Source organism: Citrus clementina, unplaced genomic scaffold (assembly GCF_000493195.1).
Source record: "Citrus clementina cultivar Clemenules unplaced genomic scaffold, Citrus_clementina_v1.0 scaffold_3, whole genome shotgun sequence".
NCBI lineage: Eukaryota > Viridiplantae > Streptophyta > Magnoliopsida > Sapindales > Rutaceae > Citrus > Citrus x clementina.
This window is the reverse complement of record NW_006262339.1, coordinates 5,764,117-5,786,720: the sequence shown is the minus strand read 5'-3', so window position 1 is coordinate 5,786,720 and position 22,604 is coordinate 5,764,117. Positions and strand designations below refer to the sequence as shown.

General features: G+C 33.2%; 1 protein-coding gene across 5 annotated transcripts; it reads right to left on the bottom strand.

The window, feature by feature from the left end:
- Positions 1 to 522: 522 nt before the first annotated feature.
- On the bottom strand, positions 523 to 10,008 carry LOC18047426 (oxysterol-binding protein-related protein 2A). 5 transcript variants are annotated; one of them, XM_024188160.1, is made up of 11 exons: positions 9,379 to 10,007; positions 7,558 to 7,917; positions 5,252 to 5,354; positions 4,708 to 5,153; positions 3,835 to 3,990; positions 2,980 to 3,147; positions 2,727 to 2,867; positions 2,305 to 2,535; positions 2,079 to 2,192; positions 1,493 to 1,679; positions 523 to 902 (listed from the first exon to the last, which is right to left on the bottom strand). In XM_024188160.1, the coding sequence occupies exons 1-10, from the start codon at positions 9,781 to 9,783 to the stop codon at positions 1,503 to 1,505; spliced, it is 2,301 nt and encodes a 766-aa protein (XP_024043928.1). In that variant the 5' UTR covers positions 9,784 to 10,007; the 3' UTR covers positions 523 to 902; positions 1,493 to 1,502. The 5 variants fall into 5 exon arrangements, with proteins under 5 accessions (XP_024043928.1, XP_006440340.1, XP_024043931.1 ...); XM_006440277.2 differs by having other exon boundaries at positions 5,258 to 5,354; XM_024188163.1 differs by lacking the exon at positions 9,379 to 10,007 and adding an exon at positions 8,079 to 9,154 and having other exon boundaries at positions 2,079 to 2,198; positions 5,258 to 5,354.
- Between the last annotated feature and the right edge of the window lie 12,596 nt (positions 10,009 to 22,604).

Sequence of the window (22,604 nt, the reverse complement as noted above, 5' to 3'; positions counted from 1 at the left end):
AGTTAATTTTTTCAATAACATAACCACATCATTTGATATTCCTGTTATAAACATGTAATCCTTTGAGATGATCTAAGACAATTATTTATCGTGTCATGTCGTATCAATCTACTAGTTAATCATGTCAATATTTATCATCACGAGAAAAATAATGTCGCCTCCACGTTTTGTAATTATGTCATTACCTATTTTAATACCTCTAATTTATCATGAGTATATACCTAACTTAAAAATCATGTAGTATCCATATTTTAATCATGCCGTAACCTATTTTATCACCTCTAGTTTATCATTAGTGAGACTTTCCCTAACATACATTAGAAAAACTGAAATATGTTGATTGTTAAAGTCACATACAATTCAATTCATGAAGGTAACTTTGGTCGTTTCAACAGGGACCTATTTCGTACAAATGAAAGAAAAACTGTCCTTGTTTCAAATAACACAAAAAATGGCGACCCCAATGTTATTCATCATTGGCATGTGTGTGGAAGAGTAGAGAAATCACATAATAATAGTTGGTTCTATTTTTCGAATGATAGCTAAAATATTATTATTATTATTATTTATTTATTTATTCCTAACAAAAATATAAATAATAACAAAACGAAATTGTCAGCCAGAGGCTACTAGTGTTGAAGGAACTACTACGAATGAACTATGGAGCGAGACATAGACTACATTACATGAACGATTCCCGCCAATCCCCTTGCTCACAGAAACTTGAATTCAATAAGGAAATACTAGGCTGACCTGTTGATCATTTGTATCTTCATTCCAATGTTACAGGGAATGACTTTGTTTACCCCAGACTATAACTTCAGCAAACCTGAAGAATCATGAGCAACCGGACCACTTGCTTTTACAGCCTGCTCCAAAATGGTTATGAGAACTCGCTCATTCTGCATAATCAGAAAGTTAAGAGCCATGAGGTCCCTACAAAACAGTAAATATAAGCTATGGTGGGAATAAGCATATTATTTTCCACTGTCCCTCAGGCAGGTAGTTTCTCATCGTGTTGATCTCAGACGGAATTGAGGAACAAAGAAAACAAAAGGAAGATTTAATAATTTATTGAATGGTCCAATAACTTCACAAGGCTTATACTCCCTGATATCCATCTGAAACTTTAAGTTACAGAAAAAAGATGGCCATTATAAAGCCATTCGGAAATTAAGAGCACAAATAGGTGATGGTGGAATTCAGGCAACAAGAAGACTAAAGCCCTCGTCTGCAAAATCACAACCTATATTCATTTTGCGGGCATACCAGCTAGCATTTCATCAATGACCTGACAAAATAATCTAGCGAATTTGTTCATGTAAATGATGTGACATTCTAAATATTTATAGTCTTTGACTTGGATAAAAATACACAGACTCTATGCTCAATTCTGACCATACAAATGTGGATTGTTGCTGCTACTGCTGCTGGAACAGAAGCTTTATTACCTAAACACAAAAATGTAAAGTTCAAGTAAGAAAGTACGAACCTTCATAACTTCAAGAGTCTTCAGAGCTGTGAACATCTTCACAAAATTCTCCAAATATATTTGGACATTCATCCCACTTGAGCTGCCTGCGGGCTTCCCAATACCCACCTACATAGCGGAAGGATCCATTTTCACCTTCCCCCCGGAACCATCTAGGCTTCCACCCATTTTCTTGTAATTTTCTTGACTGCAAAATAAGAGGAAGTTTGATATAAAATAAGAATTAGAGTAAATGCTTCATAAATGTGGGCTTAATAAATAACCACTCCCGGCTAAATGTAGAGATTCTTGCTGAGAAGTATTAAAATTATCAGGACACATGTCAATATCATCATATAAATGTTTCACAGTTCACGCTATTAATAATCTTTCATACTTATCCATCAAAGAAATGCTAAGAACATGATGAGGGAATCGGACAATTTGCAGGATCCAATATAGAAAATTTATCCATGGATCAACTGTACTATCTAAACATGTAGTTGAGCATCTTTGATACATGATACAAAATCATGAGCGAATATAAAACTCTATCAAGCTGAATGAAAAAATAATGTGAAGAAGACAGGGAAGGTACCAATCATACCATTCTTTGCCTCCTTTCTAATCGTTGCTTCTCTGCGTTTGCCTTTTCATATTCACCATTCTCCAGATGCCGTTGGTCTGGTCTTAGCCTGGAATCCGTAGGTGGAAGCTTCTCCTTAATCCGTGATCAAATACCCGGGATCAGACACAGCTATAAGAAACAATTAGATATGCATATGAGGGAAATAGAAATGGCATGTGAGATAGATTTAATACACTATCTCTACCTGCAGTCCAGGCGTTAGCTCATTTAGTGTGATTGCAAACGATGTTAAATTGTACCGAGTGAGATTTAGTGGGGCCTTATTGCTCTTCCAGAGCAAGGAGGCATCAGGCGAGACATTGCCGTCCTTCAGCTTGCCAGACCCATCCCCACTAATATAATACATGCTATTATCCCATTTCCCAAATAATGTAGCTACTTTTTTACCCAAAACATCTTCAACAAACCCATTGACCTGCATAGAAGTTGGTTGTTGGACAGATTAGCATAATTGTTTTTCAAGTTTCACAATATCCCAATTCAGCAGCTGCCTTTAGAACCACAGAGATGTAAAGCAATTAACCAATACGCACTAAGCTTGATCAAAGGGTTCTTTCTTTCCAAGACAACAAATAAAGTAGAATTTGCTAAAAATGTATTACTAACCTGGTGAGGGTTTCGGTCAAGAATAGACTGCTCTTTGAACTTGAGTTTGCATGAATATTGGCAATTACCATGAATTTCCATTGTCCCATGGTGATCACAGTATATTTTGCCAAGGATAAGATTATAAATGGACGTCGTGACCTAAGACAGCATGAAAGTATTCTATGAAAAATAGAAAAAGAAACCGAAGAGAAGATCATAAAAGATGGAGTTATAAAATGCAGCCTAAACACAATCATGCAGCATCTCTCACCTTGCTCCATTGGAACACTTCACCATCGTCAAATTCTACAGTCAGAACTCCAACTGGATCGAGCTGAATTGATCGCCCCCAAAACTTTGTCCGGAGGTTGCTGTCACCCCAGAATTTCCACCCTTTCCCTTCACAGTGGCAGGCAATAACAGTTGGGTGGTGACTGACCTGCTCCAACTCAATATATTACTGAAATTTGTTTTGATTCTGAAATATTAGTTTGGTAAAATCTATGGGTATGCTTTATAACAGATGCATTTGTATTCAAATCATAACAGCCTAAATATTAGAAAGTGGTCAAATTGTATTTGAAGTTTGCCAGGCCCAACCCACCCACTTCCTATGTTTTTAGGGAATGTTATCATATTTATAAATAATGGTTTATCTATTATATACACTGAAGAACAGCAAAGGAATACTTCGGAAAAAATCCTCCTAGACAGACTTCTCAAAAAGATTTCACTTGTCAAGATTGCATAAAGCATTGACAAAAGTCATCTAAATACATTTATGGATTGTAATTATGGAAATTTGATTCCCTCTGAGAATGGAAATAAAATGGAGGTCCTGCCTTTTTCCTGCTCTTTTCTTTTTCTTTCAATCATCCAGATGGCCACCAACAGAACTCCTATCCTTTTCAAAAATTTTCAAATGTCATTAGCTGAAGTCTCTGCCAAAAATGTATATGGCCATTCTCTGCTTACAGTTGGGAAGTGAAAAGTGCCCATTCATTAGCTAATTGGTCTGCTATAGTTCATTACAATTGCTGCATATATTCTTATCAAAAAAATTGCAACTGCTGAATATATCTTTCACCATGTTGGGTGGCAAATCGGTTAAATTCCAGATACTGACCTTTTCAGAGAAAAACCGGACTCCTTTCTCAGGATAGTCAGCTTCATAAGTTTCACCAAGTAAAGGATTGAAGGGTTTACAGTGCCGGCCTTCAGAGGAAGCATATCCAGAGACAGCAAAAGCAGCAACATTTAGAATCCTGAGGAGACTGTTTCCCTGATAGTATTACATGGCCAAAGGAAGCATATGTAAGATTTAACAAAAATAAAAGTATAATATCTTTTTTAATGCTTACAAAAAATTTAACAGCATTAAAAATGCCAAAGGAGCAACATTTAGAATCCTGAGGAGACTGTTTCCCTGATAGTATTACATGGCCAAAGGAAGCATATGTAAGATTTAACAAAAATAAAAGTATAATATCTTTTTTAATGCTTACAAAAAATTTAACAGCATTAAAAATGCCAAAGAGTCCAAAAGATATCCAGATTGATAAACATTAAAATGCAATGGGAGAGGCCCTCTCCTTTCTACAACTCAATCCCAAACCATCCCCCAAAACGTCCATGAGGCCCATCCCGTGCGTTACAATTCAGTATAAAAGCTGATATATCATCCAATTTGTGACAGGTAACTCTTTTTAATGGATACAGGACTACAATTAAGAGGCGAAAAAACTTAAGCCTACACAACAATATGATGAGGGAATTTTTCAGCATGTAGGCTTTAAGTACGAAGCCTTGATGCAACGGAATTTACAAGACAAATAGTAGATCCTCACATCAAAAGCATGATTAAATGCACTACCCTTCTTGTGGAATGTATATAATAACATGAACTAGACTCGTTCACACACTCATGTCACCAATGTAAATACATAAATTCCGGAGCATGGCTGACTAGACACTGAGAATTCATAAATTTCAGTCTTACCGCTTTTCCGTACTCGTACGCTCGATCCAGAAGGTAAGAGTACTCCAAGTCCTCGAAGCATTTTTGAAGGGAAGATATTGGTTCATTAAAATAAACAGGCAGACAAACCCGTGTAAGATCCTTTCCCACATTATCTTTAATCATAGACCAAAGACTGACCCCTCGCTCTTTCTCCACTGGATCAGGCAGCTTCTTTCGCCTTTCAATGTTTGGATATTTAGAATCACATTTTTCCTTCTCGTCATACATCTTCTCTGAAGTATTAAATGTGTTTCCTGGTTGTTCTTCCTCCCTGCCGTGATTTGTAACTTCTTTTACAGGCCTACAACTAACAGAGGGTTCGGTAAAGAACTCCCTTGTATCATAGAAGGAAATTTCATCGTCATCTGATACCTCCTCAAGCTCTTGTTTCTCAATATCATCAGATGACTCAGTTGTGCTACATTCTGAAAACCGAAAAGAGATGTGAGGAACATAATTAAATATAAAAAAAAAATATTAAACTTTTCTACAAAGAAAGAGATGCTTAAACAATGGATATTACTAGCACCACTATATTTTCCACGGCCTAGATTAGAAAATTCATGCTTGGACAATTGGTATTCACCATCAGGGGTTCCAGAAGCATCAGCTTCAATATTAGCAGCCTGCATAAGAAAAGGAAAAGTTTTTGATATACAATGGATAAGCTAAAGCTTATTTCGTAACATATATGATCTAACCATAAGTCACATTTGCACTTTTATAAAAGGAAACCAAATTTAAATATCACAGACAAATAAGGAATAAAAAAAGTGAAGGCACATAACAAAATAACAAATTCAAAACCACTTGCATGTTGTGACAAATAACCGGTGTCACTAATTGCAAATTACGAGTACCAAGACGACGCGTATTCTTTTCAGCTTTTGAGTTTCAATAGCCATATATCCATCTATCTACACAAATATATGCATAAAAACACATATGATGACATTACATTGGAAAAATAAATAAGTTTTTGGTTCCATTCAATTATATCATCAGGGTGGCAAATTCATGACAACTAACCCCATACATTACAAATTGGATACCCCAATCTGAAAATTAAAAAAATGAATGAAAACATTTTGCACTAAGACATGACATGAATTCTCTGTCGATCCATAACAAGGTTACAAGAGGTTGCACAGACTTTTTAGGTCCTTAGCAAAAGCAAAGAAAAAGAGCCTATATTACACTAAATAAACAAAAAACCAACATGTTGGTGCAAAATTACTTGCTGGAACTCCTTGTAATACCTCCCTGGAAGAGTACTTTGGAACTCCTAAATAGCAAGGTCAGGTCGGAATATTGCAATCAAACCTATAGAAGCTGTAATAGCTTGGCATAGTAGAGATCAATAAAACCTAAAGGGATTTTGTCCATAAGCACAACCAGTCTTTTATAGACATTATCTACTGAAGCAGGGATCGAGTTTGGATGTGTAAATTAAGGACAGGCTAAGTGTTGGAAAGGTTGGATGTGCACTTAGCGCACATGGCTAAACTTTATAGCTGGTTAACCTCCATAATGGAACTGGTTTGCCGCATTTATTTGACACAAAAGTTTTATGCAACTCCATCTATCCTCTAGCGACCAGTGGACTAAGAAAGAACATCTAAAGCAAGCATCTACGAAGAAATAAAATAGCCCACAGGCAAAGAAAAGATATTTTGCATGGGAAGGTTGCTCGACTAGAGCTGGTCATTGCTCATATCAGAAACATGAAATAGGAAATCCAAAAGTCATATTAATTATTTGAGAAAGTAAAATGTTTCAATTTTCAATCCCTCAACTTAAGGCTGAAGGGTTCACAAATCCAGATAACATTCTTATCTTATTTGAAAAATGTAGATACTAAAACACCTGGAACCTAGGGGTATTAAATTAGGATTTTAACAAAATGTGTAACAAGAAGCAATCTTAAAAGCAGACCTGTCTCAAAATAGCTCAATATCAATTAGTTTCTTGATATAAGTAAATACCAGCAGTTATCGACATGACACTGAATGTTCTATGCATTTGATGCATCAAAATAACTAAAGAAAGTGTTTATCTTACCATTGTCAAACATGCTCGAACTTCTTTTTGTTGAACTGAGTAGTTATAAATGGTAGCTATGCATACTATATTCCCATCATACAAACATCAGCATCTGAAATGTGTGGTTTCATCAATGAAGTTTATTATTGTGAAAAACAATTTGAAGTATGCCTCTAAGAAATGGTGGCTTAAAAGTCAAGAGGTTAAGGCAATTGGACAGAAAATCAAAGCCCAAAATAGTTGTTGCGGCGGGTGGGTGTGGAGGAAGAAGTGGAAGTTCCATGAAGTTCAGAAAAAACCAATTGAAGACAACATTAAATAATTGTTCAAGAGGATTGGTCAGAAGAAACAAAGATCAAAAGCAGCGCTAATGAAGTGGAAACTTTAAACAACTTGATTTTAGATGAAAAATGGGAGATGATGACGGGGAGGGAAGAAAAAAAAGGCAATTCGAAGCTGAGAGGTTAATTAACTTCCCAAGAAACCTTAATTAAAATATCAAAAAGTTGAAAACTTTCAAGTAATCATGACTACAATCCACTGAAGCACAACAAAACAGAATATATTTCTTAAATTATCACATCCTCCCCGGATATATTAAACTATAATCTAGAGAAGGAAAAAAAAAGGGGGGAATTAAATGCACCATCCAAGTAAACATAAAAATTCAGCAAATACTAAATTTAGTTTACATCGAATTAAAATTGTGGCTATAGACAAAAACAAGTCCTCAAGACTGTTACAAGCATTTCATTAACAAAGCATACTCATAATTTAGTCAATTACCTCCAACTGCCTTATGGTGTCAAGTAAATTGGATCGTTCCTCACAAAGAACTTTGAATTGTCCTTGAATTTCATTGAACTCTGAAAGCATGATCTGCTCGCAGTCCTTGACAAGGTTCTCACCAACTCCCTCGTCAACCAAGCGCTTTTTAAGCCTCACAGTTGAAATTGATAAATCTTTTGGTACAATGGAGAGACCATCATTCAGTGTTCTCAGTGGGTATAGGCTCCTAGTCGAGACCAAAGCTTGTATCCAAGCAACCCGATCTCTCCTCGAATTAGTCCTCAAATGTAGGGTCTTCGTAGCAGTAAATATGTAAAACCGCCGATCATCAGACTTGCTCTCTCGAAATGACGAGATCTGAGAAAAAAATTCCAATAAAATCTATGTAAGATAATGTGATAATTTTCGAACTCTGGCATCATCACATTGTCTAATAAAAAATCCATTAGAGAAATACATGCTCATCACGGTAACATAAAACACGAGAATAAATGCACGAGTCAAACTAGTACTCGTACCCAGATGCGAAACCAGTCGTAAACTCAGAAATCAGACAATCCCCTCCAGGTCACCAAAAGCCAATGACCCAACTGAACTGAGGAAATGGCAACCAGGTACTAACTAACAGGGAGACCCACTAAAACTCAGTAAAGTGAGGATTATTTTACCACTGGGTCAAAACAAAATGGGAACCTATTCAGTATTCAGATCTGGTGAAAGGAGCATACGTGTGAGAAGCTCAAAGAATATTCTTAGTTTCTCATCCTCGATCTCCATATAGCTTAAAGTTAAAAAGTCCCACTGACTGTTGACTAAAAGTCCCCACGACTGTTTTCTTCGATACTTTATTTCACTGGAAAATCGAAACCTATCGCACGTAGACCAGATAGCTTAAAATAAAGTAAACCAGCAGAACGCGTCAAAGAACACAAACGCCCAAAGTGACGGCCACAAACAAATTCCCACCGCTATCCTTCACAGGAAACCCAAAAAAAAAAAAAATTAATCTGAGCACTGTTCTATCAGTACGTTTGAAAAAAAGAAAAAAGTGCACAGTATAAGATGGAAGATGGTAAACAAAACAAGGTAAGTTGACCAATCAGGGCGGGTTGGGACGTGAGAATCTGAAGAAGAGATTATTGTTTGTATGGAGTTAACTAAATGAAAAGATTGAAAAAGAAAAGAAATGGACGATGAAGATGAATGAAATCCCCCGATTATTAAACCAACGAAAACCGATCAAGAAGAGATGATGTGACACGACAGCGGATTACCTAGACCTACACTGTAGCCTATCAAAACCCGTCGAGGCCACCTGCTGATGTGACCCACTCGAATTAACAACCAGTTAAACTGTTGAAAAAAGAAAAAAGGAAAAAAGAAAAACACCAGGCTTTTAAAGGTGAAAGATGAACTTGAAATTCGAAATCGCAAATCACAAAAATGATGAAAGACAGAGAGAGAGAGAGAGAGAGGAACGCCTTTCATGGATCACATCACAGTAAATTACATGACAAAGAAGAGTAGCTCTGTACAGTCTGCACCTTCAGCTCTCCGCTGTTGCTTTGCTTTTTGCTCAGACATCAAAGCTTTCTTTTCATTACCAAATAAAAACTTACAATTTAAAGACTTAAAATAGAAAAAAAATGGTAGAATTAGTAATTTTTGAATCAAATTTTTTTAACCAATTTTAGCAACCTCTCTTTATGTAATGTACCGCCAAAAAGGCTTTTATATTATCTCTTGTTCTAATAATTCACTTTTATTTATAATTAGCATTTTTTATATTTTGTTTGTATGTATATTACTACATGCTACCTTCAAATGAACAATGCCAACGTCTTTCTGTTGCTTCCGTCTAAAGCCGCCACTGTCCGTTCTCGAAGGCCGATTGGTGGAAATTTCACCGATAAATCTGACGTCATCCCTGGACGAGGGTAAATTCAAATACTCCGTTCTCCGAATCTTAGAGTAAGAAAGCACTCCGTTTTTCAACAAAAACCACCTGGATCTCCATCCTTTACCGTAATTCGTCCACTTGTACAAAACCCCCGCCACGGTGGCCTCCGATCCTTTCGCATTCCCCTCAGATCCGCAAAAGCCGGTCACCGCCCCCGCCGGTAAACTCCTCGCCCTCGTCAGCGACATTTCCGGTGACTGGTCACCTATCTCCGGACTTTCCAGCGATATACAGCATAACGGATGCATCTCTTTCACCCGCATTTTCTGGATCTCAATCACACAAAGTTTAATTCAGTCACACTACTCTCTCACTTTTCCATCCAAGCAAATACAACTTAACGAACAAACGAAGCTCCGCCTGCAGCTAAGAGAGTCGGCGAATGAAGAGGAAGGAGGGAGGGAGCAACTACCGAAATAAAGAGAGTTGAGTTATAGCTTGAATTGATGGCAAAGCAAGAATAAAATTATTATTATAATTATTCCCGTTAAATAAAAATATTTTGATATTTCTTTTTCGGTTGTTGTTGATGTTCTAGTGCGTGATTATATATATTATACGCGGCATTGGAGGTGACTGCAGGCGGTAATTAAGAGAGTGGCAGAATGGTAATTAACTGGGTGTTCAAACTGAGTTACGAAAGGGGCAAAAAAAAAAGTTCGAGAAAGACTTGTTCGTTCCTTCATTTTTCTTCCTCTCTCATGTTCTTTAAGTAAGGGACACGGATAAAGAGAGAAAACAGAACGATATTTTGTAATTTATCGGTAAAATATCGTCTTAATTTTGCGACAAGTTTGAACAGAAGACAGAAGACTGCGTTGTGGCAGCTGACGACTAGTAACTGAGGCGTTTCCTTAATGGCATTTACTGGGTAATCATTAATGTTTTTTCAGTCTTTTCTTGTCCTTTTATTTTTATTTTTTTGCTGTATTTAAAATATTTAAATTTTGCTCTAAATAAAAATTTTAAAAAAAAATTGAATAATTATTCTGTAGTTCGATGAAATTGAGAGCGAAGAAAACGCAAAAGATGGAGTTGTCGAGAAGTAAGGCTTTGGCTTTATGGGAAGCAGTGCAGTGCAATTGTGCAAACAAGCATACGTTACTGAACCTTTGGTGCCTCCCCATTGACTGAGTTGCGGTTGGTTAAAGTTGGAAACCTTTTTAACCCAAACAGACGAATGATCTTTTCCCAACTACTCTTCGATCATGCACATCTCCTTCTCTTAATAATTTATTATTTCAAATTTTCTTATTTATATTGTGGGTGTTGATTTTTTAATATATTTTATTCATCAATGTGGTACAGTCAACAACACGATGGTCAAATTGTTAGAATTATAATTTATTAGGATCAAATGTAGGATCGAGTTTTTAGAATCAATACCGATTTTAATTTGGGTGGATTATTTCAACTTATTAATTTCTTTTCAACACTTTTTTTTAAATTAAAATAATTATAAATTTATAACCTAATATTTTAATTTATTAATTTTTAAAAAATTACAAAATTATCTGTATTAACTACTTTCTCTCTCTGCTGTAATAATGATAAAAATCTGAACAAATTTCTCTCTCTTTCAATTTTTTTTTATTTTTTCTTACTAAATTAATTTGTCTTCTTTTAAAAAAATATTGTTTTAATTTGTAATCTAAATAGATATGGATTAGTTTGAAATTTGAATACACATAAATATTCAATATAATATTGTGTGTTTTTTTCTAGATCTCTAAAAATAAGTACCCATTGGTTTTTTCAACTTAAAAATTTTGAAATCAAGTTATTTTACATCTGTGCCCTTACATAATTTTTATGTTAAACAAATAATAAACATCTCAAAAAGCATAAATAATCTAGTATTTAATTATAACATACATTGTGTTCAAATAAATACAACCCTTTAATACTCTAAACTAGAATATATTGATCAATTTTATTATAGTTTATGATGTTTTATATGAAAAATATTCATAAAAATTTGTAAAGATATATAATACTAATTCGAAAAAAAAATAATCTCCAACTATATTATCACAAGTTATAAAGATGAAAAATAATGCTAATTAGTGAGTTTAATTTAGATAAAGATGAAAATAAATTAATTTGAATAAGGATATTTTGCAGAATATGTTACAATGATGTCATTCAGACTTTTAAGGTTGCGTAAAAAGCTAAAAAAATTGGCTTAACAACTTAATAACTAAAAATTTTCATTGAGTTGAAAAAACTAACACACTTAGGCCCTGGTTAGGATTGAGGGTAGACAGCTATAACTTAAAAGTTATAGTACTAAAGTGTTTGGTAAACACTGACTACTATAAATTCAAAGCTATAATTATATGATTTTTCACTTATACGATAAAAAATCTATTATATTTTTAATAATTTTGTCAAAATTATTATTTAAAAATTATTTTTACTTCATACTATTAACTTTTGTTTTATAGTTACAGTTTTTTTTTCATAGTAACTATAAGTTAAAAGCTATATCTCCTCAATCCCAAATAAGACCTTAGTGACTTAATTGATTGAAATTATATCAATTAAGTCGCTTAGTTAGAAAAACAAACATTTCCTTAGTTTATAAGGACAAAATGAGCATTAAGCTTACTTTACATGAGTAGTGAATTTAAAAAAAAATTAATTTTTAAAAAATTTATAATTTAAGTTGTGAAAATTTTATTGAATTATTACAATTAAATGTTAATGGGTAAAGTGAAATGTTTTGATCTTATAAGTGGATCTGATCCCTTATGAAATGGGTTTTAATAGGTTGATTCACTAACGACTTGACTGATAAAGGTCAATCGAACAACTGCTTTTATCATGTAAATTTGTATTATGTTAATGGGTCTATGAACTTTTTCCAAACCTTTGAGTGTGAAAAATATCACCTCCAATTACTATTGATATTGTTGCGAATAATTGTTAAGTCATTTTATTTTTTGTTAATTGAAGTAGAAATATTACAAAAGATGATTTTTTTTAAAGGATAATATTAAAATAGATTTGTGGCAAAAATAATTATTTTGTTTCATAAACAATTCCGTCACTTTCACAAATTGAATGTATCGCTCCTTTAAGAGAGAGAGAGAGAGAGAGAGAGAGAGAGAGAGAGAGGAGTGTACCGCATTAAACTATGGAATCTCTTCCATTCCAAATACCTTACTCTTTTCTAAATTTTTCAAAATCAATAATTTATTTTTTTAGCAGGAAATATGCTAATATGTTTTTCTAATCTTTTTTTAACCTCGTTTAATAATGTAATGGAATTGTCTTAGGAGGTGTTTTTTCATGCTTATTTGTAAAAAAATAAAATAAAATAAAAATAAATCGAGAGAGATGCTCACTGATCGGCTTTGCCTTTGCCTTATGCTTCCTGTTCTGCTCACGACTCATGTCACCGCGTAACTGTGCATGCCATAAAAAAATCCCGTTAGTGATGTATTCATTAATTTTCGGCTACACCTGCAAGTGCCTTAAGGCTTAATCTTAACCTGCAGCTAGTAGATTAGTTCCCAATTATCTTCATATGTTTATTTCAGCTTGGATTTCAAAATCACTTGCAAAGAAAGAAAACTTGAGAAATAAACAACATTATAAGTCATGATTAAAAAGTTGCACACCTAAAAAATTAAAAAATAATATTAAAATGGGTTTGATTAATTTCTTTTGTCGATTTTATTTGAACAAATATTCGGTTGCTTGGTAATCAATGACAGATAAATCGTTCTAATATATTTTGTTCAGTAAAAAAGAATGTGAAAATGTAAAAAATTAGTTATTAGAGGGCAGATTTGGTATTTGATTGGATATATATATATATATAGTAAATTTTTAATTTTCAAATTTGAGAGGCAGATTGGTTTACATAGCAAATGGGTGTAGATAATATTTTGATGAGTTCAAATATCTCCATTTTTTTTTTTATATTTTTTATCTGACATTTTTGTTGATAGAATCTCCTTATGCAACAGCAAAAATTCCAACAAATAACTCATACGATCCATTAAGTACCGAAGGTCATGTTAGCCTCATAAAGTTTCGAATAGACGATATACAAATTTTACATTATGTTTTCAAACTTCTCTTCTGAAATGAATAAATTAGTATACGATCACAAAGATGTCACTTGACACCATTCTAATAACATTATTTTTATACATAAAAGTCAGAATAATAGTAAGAACACAAGCGAAGCAAAAATGGGAAGAAAGGCGGGAACCTCTAAACAAGGAGTGGTCACAAATTTTGCGGGGCCAAAAGCTAAATTTATTTATTTATTTATTTATATTATTATTATTATTTAACTACTTATCGCCGTATAATTCAATTTAAGTTGGGTTTCAAGTCTATTGAAAAAAATTATTCCTTCTGTTTATTGTCACGCTTCAACTAATCATATAAATATATACGTTTTAAATAGTGAATAAATAAATAATAATATTTTAAGAGTATTCTTTCTATAACATTATTTTCTCTGTTTTTTGACTTTCCAACAAATCTGTCCAAAATGATCCATAATTTGGAAGAAATAGAACTTAATCTTATGACCTACTACATTTTACGGGATCAAAAGTAAAACAAATTTCAAAAAGAAAATCCAAAAGCTATCTAATGAAAGTGACAAATCAATGACTACAATAAATTCATCGATATTGGGCTAAACGGGAAGTTGTAAATGCTTTAATATTGTCTACAAACATCAATGTCCGAACATGTTCGTAAAATGTTTTGACTAAAATTAGAAGTCTTGGGTTGAGAAGGAACTGAGTTAGTTATTAGGTTATAATTAAAATGAAGATACACAGTACTTTATGAAATTGACGTCGTGCTATTAAGTAAATACAAAACCTCCAATCTCAAATTAAAATATCCAACTTTTCGTCATATTCTCAAATTTTGATATCTTAAATTTTACAATAGTGTACATAGTAGTATATATCATAGATTAGACATAAAAATTAAAAATGTCTATGCTTTGATCCACAAAAAACAGTTTTTTTATCCCAACACCTAAGGTTTCAGAAAGTTGTATTTGTTTTTTTTTTAATCTAAAATTTGAATAAATCTGAATTTAGTTTGAAGTTTAAATAGATTTGGACATAAATACTTAAATGACATATCTGTTTTCTTTTCTCAACATCTGAACAGAAAAAGCTGAAAATTAGTATTTTGACATAAATATCATTTTAAACTATACATATGTTTCTTCTTCGTATTTTAAAAACATTGCAAGGTTCCAAATAAAATTTGCATAAAGTTTTTGGTGTGGTACCCATTATTCAATTTTCAGACATAAAAATAAACAGTACCTTTCAATTCTCCTGAATATGAGGCGAAGGATGCTGTTAAATTACATAATTTGCAACTTAGATCAACTTAATATCAATTTCTTTCATGATAACTCAATTATTTCTTGTCAAACAACCAAAGAAATTTAAAAAAAAAATTTAATTTTGGATTAAATATAAATTATATACAATGAACCTTAGCAGGTGCGTGAGGTGAAATGTAGTTGTATTAATTAATTTAACAAATGAGATAAATCAAGTTGTGTTTTGCATGTAACATCATCAGTCTACAACTAAATTATTAGGGGGGAAAATAGGGATTGCACTATCCAATAAATTCCCTTTGTTTCTTCTTCTCTTTCCGTGCACTAATAGATAATAAATTCCTTAACCAAAAGTACTGTTGTTTTCAAAAGTCCGGCTAAACAAATCCACCCTCACCCTGTATTAAAAAAAAAAAAAAAATCGATTCTGAATTCAAGAATAGCACAATACATTAAATACGTGAAAGTGATGCAACGGAGGAAAGAGCGAGAGAACGGTAGTAGTCCGCTGCTATGTTACTGTAAGAAACATAATATATTTATAATATTAAAATGTAAAATTAAATTAAATGAAAAATAATTAATTAGTTAGATAAAAGTGATCGTATGATGAAACGGTGCGTGTGGACGGAGCCGGACGACGGGGCGGGGGGGTTAAGCCAAAACTCTGACACGCGTCCACTACGAACGGGAACAACAAGAATAATTACGCACATGCGGCTCTTTCTTCCACTCCCCACGCTTCCACATTTATTTCCCCCCCCCCCACTTTTCTTTTATCTTATTATTTCTCTTCTTCTCTCGAGGCATTTTCTTCCATTTTCTTACTTCACTTCAGCGCTTTGCCTTGGCCTAGAAGATGGTTTATTACGCAAGTGACGGGTAATTAGGGTTTACGTATATTATATTTTTATTTACTAACTCCAGTAAACTAACATATATTGTTGTTAAAATAAGAGCAGAGCGTTGGGGTCAGGTGGGATTTCTCTCTGTATACGTAGGTTAAAAGTGTATCTGCCTCTGTTGTCAGTACTGAACTGTATCTATGCCGACGATATATGCTGAGCCGGCCACGGGCCTGACTCGCAGACTCATCAAACGATCTGATTCACCCATATCTGGTGGTCAAGGCTATGTTGCATTATACATCACACACAAAAATATTACACTCCGCAACCCAAAACAACACTTAAAAAACTTAGTGGGTGCAATACTTGTATTGATGGATGTTACATTTAACTTCTAACTTTTCTTTTATATATTTCAAGTTAAGCCACAAGTTATAGTTCGAGCAATAATTAATGGTTGAAACAACTATTGCAATGACTTTCTGTGTGCGGTTGATAATAGTATAATGGTTATCAATCATCACAAAGATTGAACCCCACATGTATCACTAGTTAGTCCCTACATTTTACCATTTTAGTAAGGTGTGGATCTACGAATAAATTAAAAGTGACGCCAAAGAAATTAATGAGTTCGGTGGGGACCTTGCTGTTACATATTTTTCTCATTGAGAAGTCTTTATTTGAATAATTGAATTATGAACCATTTCAACGTCTTCAAAAAGATTAAGGCTCTCCATGTTGGGTTACTGAACGTAACGTCAATCAAACTCTAGTTGTTATCAGTTGTCGACCAAATTAATTGAGTACTGTGCTAACTAGCTACAAGATAAGGAAAGAACCAAGAGTTTAATATGAACATGATAAATGGGTAAGATACTTTGTGTTCATTATATTGAATATGGTTTTTGACGAGAAGACACGCATTAAGCTTTCATAGGAATCTAAAAGCAAAGTTTGTGTTCGATGACATGGCTTAACAGTTCGACAGAGAACTGCGAAATGAATATCAAAATCAAATCATTCACATAATACATTAAATATCATGAAATGGGCGAGGAGAAATCAAATCAAAGTCACTAAACCCTGAAAATAATGGTGTCAACTCTTTGTGAGACCGAAACCATCCCCCTTATCCCAAAGCCATGTGTCCATATTAAGTTGTGTTAATTCCCTCTCTCACATGGCCCCACTACATACAAGAGCTTAACTCTTAAGATAGTCCCAATCACAAGTCGTTTCTTTTGGCAATATGTATAATCGCATCTCTTTAAAAGGCAAACCTGTTACTTACTTCTGAGTGCCAGACTACTAAAGTCAAAAATCTCACTTTTATATATATATATATGGAATACATCTATTCTATTGAAAAAACCATCGGTACAAGTTGTCTTAAAATTGAATGAAGATAAAACTATCTCATAGAAGAATATATAATGGGAATGATTTTGGTACTTTACATATATATATATATATATATATATAACCATTATCCAATAAAGAATTCTTTAAATTATTAAAATAGAAAATAAACTGAATGATAAGAAAAATACACACTCTAATACAATATATTTTATTCTGTAATATATTATAATATATGTTTTTCTTATATTATATTTTATTATGTAATACATACACACACACATATATATTCTAATAAAGGATTCTTAATTGTATTAAAGTCAAGAATAAATTAAAAATATAAACTCTAATGCAATGTATTTTATCTTGTAGTATAGTAAAATTTATATTTTTTTTATTTTTTACCCCCGACATCAATATAATTAAGGATGCCTGATTGGAAACTCACTCATATATAAAATAATAAATATAAGCTTTTGCTTATTTACCATTATAGTAACTTACAACCAATCATATTAGTGTGAATATAAGTAATATAGTAGGATCAATGGTGGAGTGAACTTGTAATTTAGCTGCACTGTAAGTTATTGTAAATGTCAATTTGCATGAACCATAAGTATACAGTTTAGAAGTGAATTAATTAAGCTTGTGAATTGCGAGGCTTCTTTGAAAGTGATGGCGGAGAGGATATCCACACGTGTCACGTGGTCATGTCTTAAGGTAGTGGGGGACGCCTTAACAATAGGATTAGACTTATTTTTGTTCTGCCATTTGGCCATTTCCTATTGACTAATTTCTAATGTCATTCATATTGAGTAATTTTCAGACTAAGCCTCCATCTTATCATTCAATTTGGCCATTTTCGTATTGACTAATTTTTCCATTTGGCCATTTCATATCTTTGTTCTAATCTCAAGTTTTTGTGGCTCTCGAAATTTTTATTCTTATCATTCAATTTACAGTGTATTTTATAGTTTTATACCATTGTATAAAGTTTGGTAGACCAACAAAGCAAACGTAGGTTTAACAAAAATCAAATGTTAATTTCCGATTAGAAAAAAATAAGAGCAATTACAAAAATCAAAGGTTTCCAATTAAATAAAAAAAGAAGAAGCAATGCGTCAAGGGTGCGTTTGGCACACTGCATTACATTATATTGATTAGTTGTATTACATTATGGTGCATTGCATTGCGGTGTATTCCATTAAATTATAATAAAATACTATATTTAGTATAGTATGAATGTATTATATGTAATATTATTTTGTAGTATTATTTTATATTAATATTAAACTTAAATTAATATAATATTTAAACTTATTAATAGTTTAATATTATATTATGAATTTTTTAAATTAGTTATTAAATAATTATTTTTATATATTATTTACTATAATATAAATGATAATATAAATTAAATTAAGTTATATTATTAAATTTTAAATTTAACTATGAATTAATTTTTATTTATTAATTTCTAATATGATTGTTTGATTTAAATTTATTTTTAGATTTAGTATTTTAGTAAATAATAAATAATTAAATAATTAGATTCCTTCACATATTTAAAATAAAATTATTAAAATTTAAAATATGTAGAGTATTTTAATGCCATACAGTCTAAACCTGATTTTCTCATGAAATTATTTTGTGCTCCTTTCATCGTATTACTCACTTTTTTTTTTAATGCAGTACAACGCAAATAGAATTATGCAGCCAAATATATGAATTAGCATAATTACAATATTTTAATGCAACATAATACACTATAATGCAAGTTAACAAACGCACTCCAAATGAATTATAATTTATCTTACATCTTAAAACTTTTTCAATCATGGCCTCTGCGTAGCTTGCGGCACTCGTGCTACATACGTTACAGTTTTACACAAATGACAATATTATCTTTAATTAAGCGGCAAAATTTAGCATGATTAACTAGTCTCTGCACCAAAGATTCGAATTAAAAGGATTGATGTTTTTGCGCGCCAAGATGATGAAGTGATGCGTACGTAGACAATAATTGAGGAGTCTTATGGGTCCTTGTCTTGATGGCATATATTTATAAAAATTAGTGTTGCTTCAAGACACTATTCGATCAGCATGAATATTGGCTTTGAAAATTATACAAAGTGGATCCAATAATGTATTGGTAGCTGCTAATAGGGAATCGGCTGTATATGATCTGCCTCCCTAAATCCCCCTTTTTTGATGACTTAGCTTTTGTTGTAAATGACCTTTCTAAAAGTGGAATCAGACGGGAATATTCACTTTTATATATATATATATATATCCTAATATCAATTTATCAACAAAGTTTTAAATATTATTTTTTCTTTTTTCTGGGTATATACATTGATCAGTACAACTTTTGTTTGTTCAAATGGAGGCAAAGACTGGAGAGCATCATCAATTCCAAGTTATAAGGGATGGTGTAATCTATTAATTTTTTTTTTCATACGTAATAAGCAGATGCTAAAAGGCTTTTATGCATGGCATGTTACTGTTATTGGTTCCAATCCAATGATGGTACTAAGTGATCACTTCTGTAGCAACAGGAGACAATGATGCTTTTAAGAGAAACAAAATAAAAGAAAAATTTATGGGTCATCGGAGCTGTAAGTGTATATATATTTTTCGTGATGGCTAAAGTGATTTTTTTGACCCATGTTACTTTTTTTCAGTTTTTGAATTGGACACCGTTGATTCTTGCTTCATTGTCTCATGGAATCTAGCTATCGTTCTCTTTGCCACCGGCTGGATCAAGGCCTCCCTCTCACTATCAAGGTGACAGCTCTTAAGAGATTTGGTGTCATTGCACGTGCTGTACTTTTAATAAAACTGGAAGGTTTTCACTTTTACGGACACATACTTGAAAGGTAAGGTAAAATATACCTTTATAATTTTGTAAGATATTATATAATTGCGGAAAAAAGCTCTTTAGCCAAACTCTTTCAGAAGTCACTTTAAAAGAACAAACAGAAAGCAGATTACAGCTTACGGTATGCTTAAGAGAGATTCATTTTGGTTCATCAACTTGGCATGCATTTTCTTGAAAGATATTGAAAACATTGCACGGTGAAGAGCACAATCGAGCTAAGCACTTTGAACTGAATGGACAGAGATGCAAAGGTCAAAACTCGGATGCCATAAAGATTTTTTTGGAACGTGGGGCACTAAAAATGTATGATTCATGCCTTCACGGCCTCCAAAAGCCTGCAAACTTCATTCTATTCACAAAACTTTGATGAAACTTTTTCTGAATCCACAACAATGAAAATAATTTTCATTATCATGAATTGGAAGTGGGTCGAGTGGGTAAAGAAAGCAACAACCGGCAATCAAATCCATGTTTCTCAAGTACTAAACATTGAAATAAAATTTCTCAAGGGGATAAGCAAACTTCCAGTTGGGAAACAACTCATTGAAGCAATAACAACCGGTCCCTCCAACGCCCCTCGTGTCTAGTATGCATGGAGCAATTCTCGTATGCTCCCCAATCACTTCAAATTAATTATATATCATATCCAATTAAAATGTACCTTACCAGCACAACATGTGCCTGCCCATACCATCATCCGCTCGAGGCAATTTTTGAAGTGGGCATGGTATCGGATCCGATTCCCTTGCTTGTTTGTGTCAATAGTTTCAACTTGCTTGTAATTAAAGGCTCCATGTGCCAAAAAGGAAGGGGGTTTATTTCTTTGTGTCTTCACATCATGTGGCTAGTGTAATAGGTTGTCTATTATTGCCCTTCTAGAGAGTATGGTACATTGATATGTAAAGAAAAGCTTTGGGGCACCCAAAGATTTGAATTCAAATTGATTAGCCAGAGACTCTTGAATTTATATAATGAACAGTTACAAGCAAGAAAAGTATCATTCACATAATGATGCATAGAGGACAATTATTGAATTGAAATATCATTTGTGAATGGCAACAGAGAGCAAGCACTAAGTAAGTGGAAAGAAATTTCCAGTGACAATGAAAATCTTGGATTTACTCGCGTTTTTCTTTGCTACTACTCAACAATGCTAATCACTTTAAGTGAAGGCAAATACCACCCACAAAGTAGAATGATTGCGTCTTTGATAAATTGAGTCCTTGATTTTTGTCTCATTTGGGAAACATGCCAAAGTAGAGTTGAATTAAGGCTTCGTAGTAGCAATTGTGTCTGTCTACAGGGTGGCTTGCAGGCCGAAGAGCATGTGAATTTCATGAATGTAACATTTTTGTACAACTTTGTGTTGTGTCCTCCATATAGCTAAATGTCTAGGTGGGTTCTATTTTCTGCCTACCATAACTTTTATCAGTAATTTGGGATAGAACATATGAACATGCCACGAGTCATTCAAAATCAATCATATCATTCCAACCCCAAGCATAATTCATCACCGAAAGGCCGGTAAAAAAACAACTAAACTCTAGGTTATTTATTTAGGGTCAGTTCGTAACCATTCTTGATAAAACCCATTTTTCTAATTTACAAATTTAAAACAGAAGAATAAATCCTATTCAACTACACTACTTCAATCTCCAAACGGCAAGTTCTTCAGCAGAGAATATAACAGGAAGCGAAGATCCAACAAACTCATAAATGCAATTAATGATGTGATATGATTGCAGTACATGGCAATTCCAGAGTGTCCAAATAAAAACAGTAATTACTTTCTTTGTCAAGATAATGAGTAAGCCACCCATTTTTGTCAGATATGAACAGAACACAAGATTACTACTTAATTGGTCAAAAAGAAAATATTCACCTGTTGGGTAAAATCTTATCTCCTAGCGAGGTCACATCCATGATCCATGCAATTTTCCCTTAAGTTTCGTCGCAACTCGCAAATTGCAAGTAGGTTAGTTCAAGATTCACTTCATGCAAAAATTTTCTCAAGAGCAAAGCTTCCACGCACGTTAGGTCTAGAAGAGAAGACTTTATACTTTCGTTCACAATTATTGAGTTACATCACATTTAAAAGAAAAAGAAAATCGATTTAAAGCAAGCAAAACTCGAAATTCTAATGATAATCAAGATAATAAAAGCGAACTTAAAGCAAATATACAAATCCTCTTTCTCCCTCTTTCTTCATCATCATAACTAGTGGGGCAACGGGACAGGGCTCCAAATGATACATTGCCTTCATCACCCAAAACTTTTCTAATCTTTCTACTGAAATAGTGTCAGTATCTTTGCTTCTGCATTTCTCTGCCCAGGTTCTGATTTACGGCAGAGATGATGAAGAAGTGGGACTGCCGAAAATCCATATACATGTGTAAATCCACCATTATTTGGCTCCAGAATCCAATTTCACTCAGTGGTCCTGATCTTTTGGAAAAAGAAAGATGCTCAATTTATCTGAGTTCATCGAAATGTATGTCCAAACTTCACGGCAACGATAGTCAAAGCATTTAGCCTCCTAGAAAGAACTGTTAGTACACAAATCCAGTTAGATTCACGTGTTTGCATTACTTTCTTGGGATGCTTTCACAAGCTGGAGTGACCAATAAATGACAGTGAGCTCAGCGCTATGCAGACCAG

Bases quoted from the DNA above. Each gene is read 5' to 3' on its own strand.
- LOC18047426 (XM_024188160.1), bottom strand. From the start codon at position 9,783: ATGCGGGTGAAAGAGATGCATCCGTTATGCTGTATATCGCTGGAAAGT. The intron at 3,148-3,834 runs GTCAGTATCTGG...GAGTTGGAGCAG, and splicing joins TCCGGTTTTTCTCTGAAAAG to GTCAGTCACCACCCAACTGT. The intron at 2,868-2,979 runs GTGAGAGATGCT...ATGCTGTCTTAG, and splicing joins AAGTGTTCCAATGGAGCAAG to GTCACGACGTCCATTTATAA.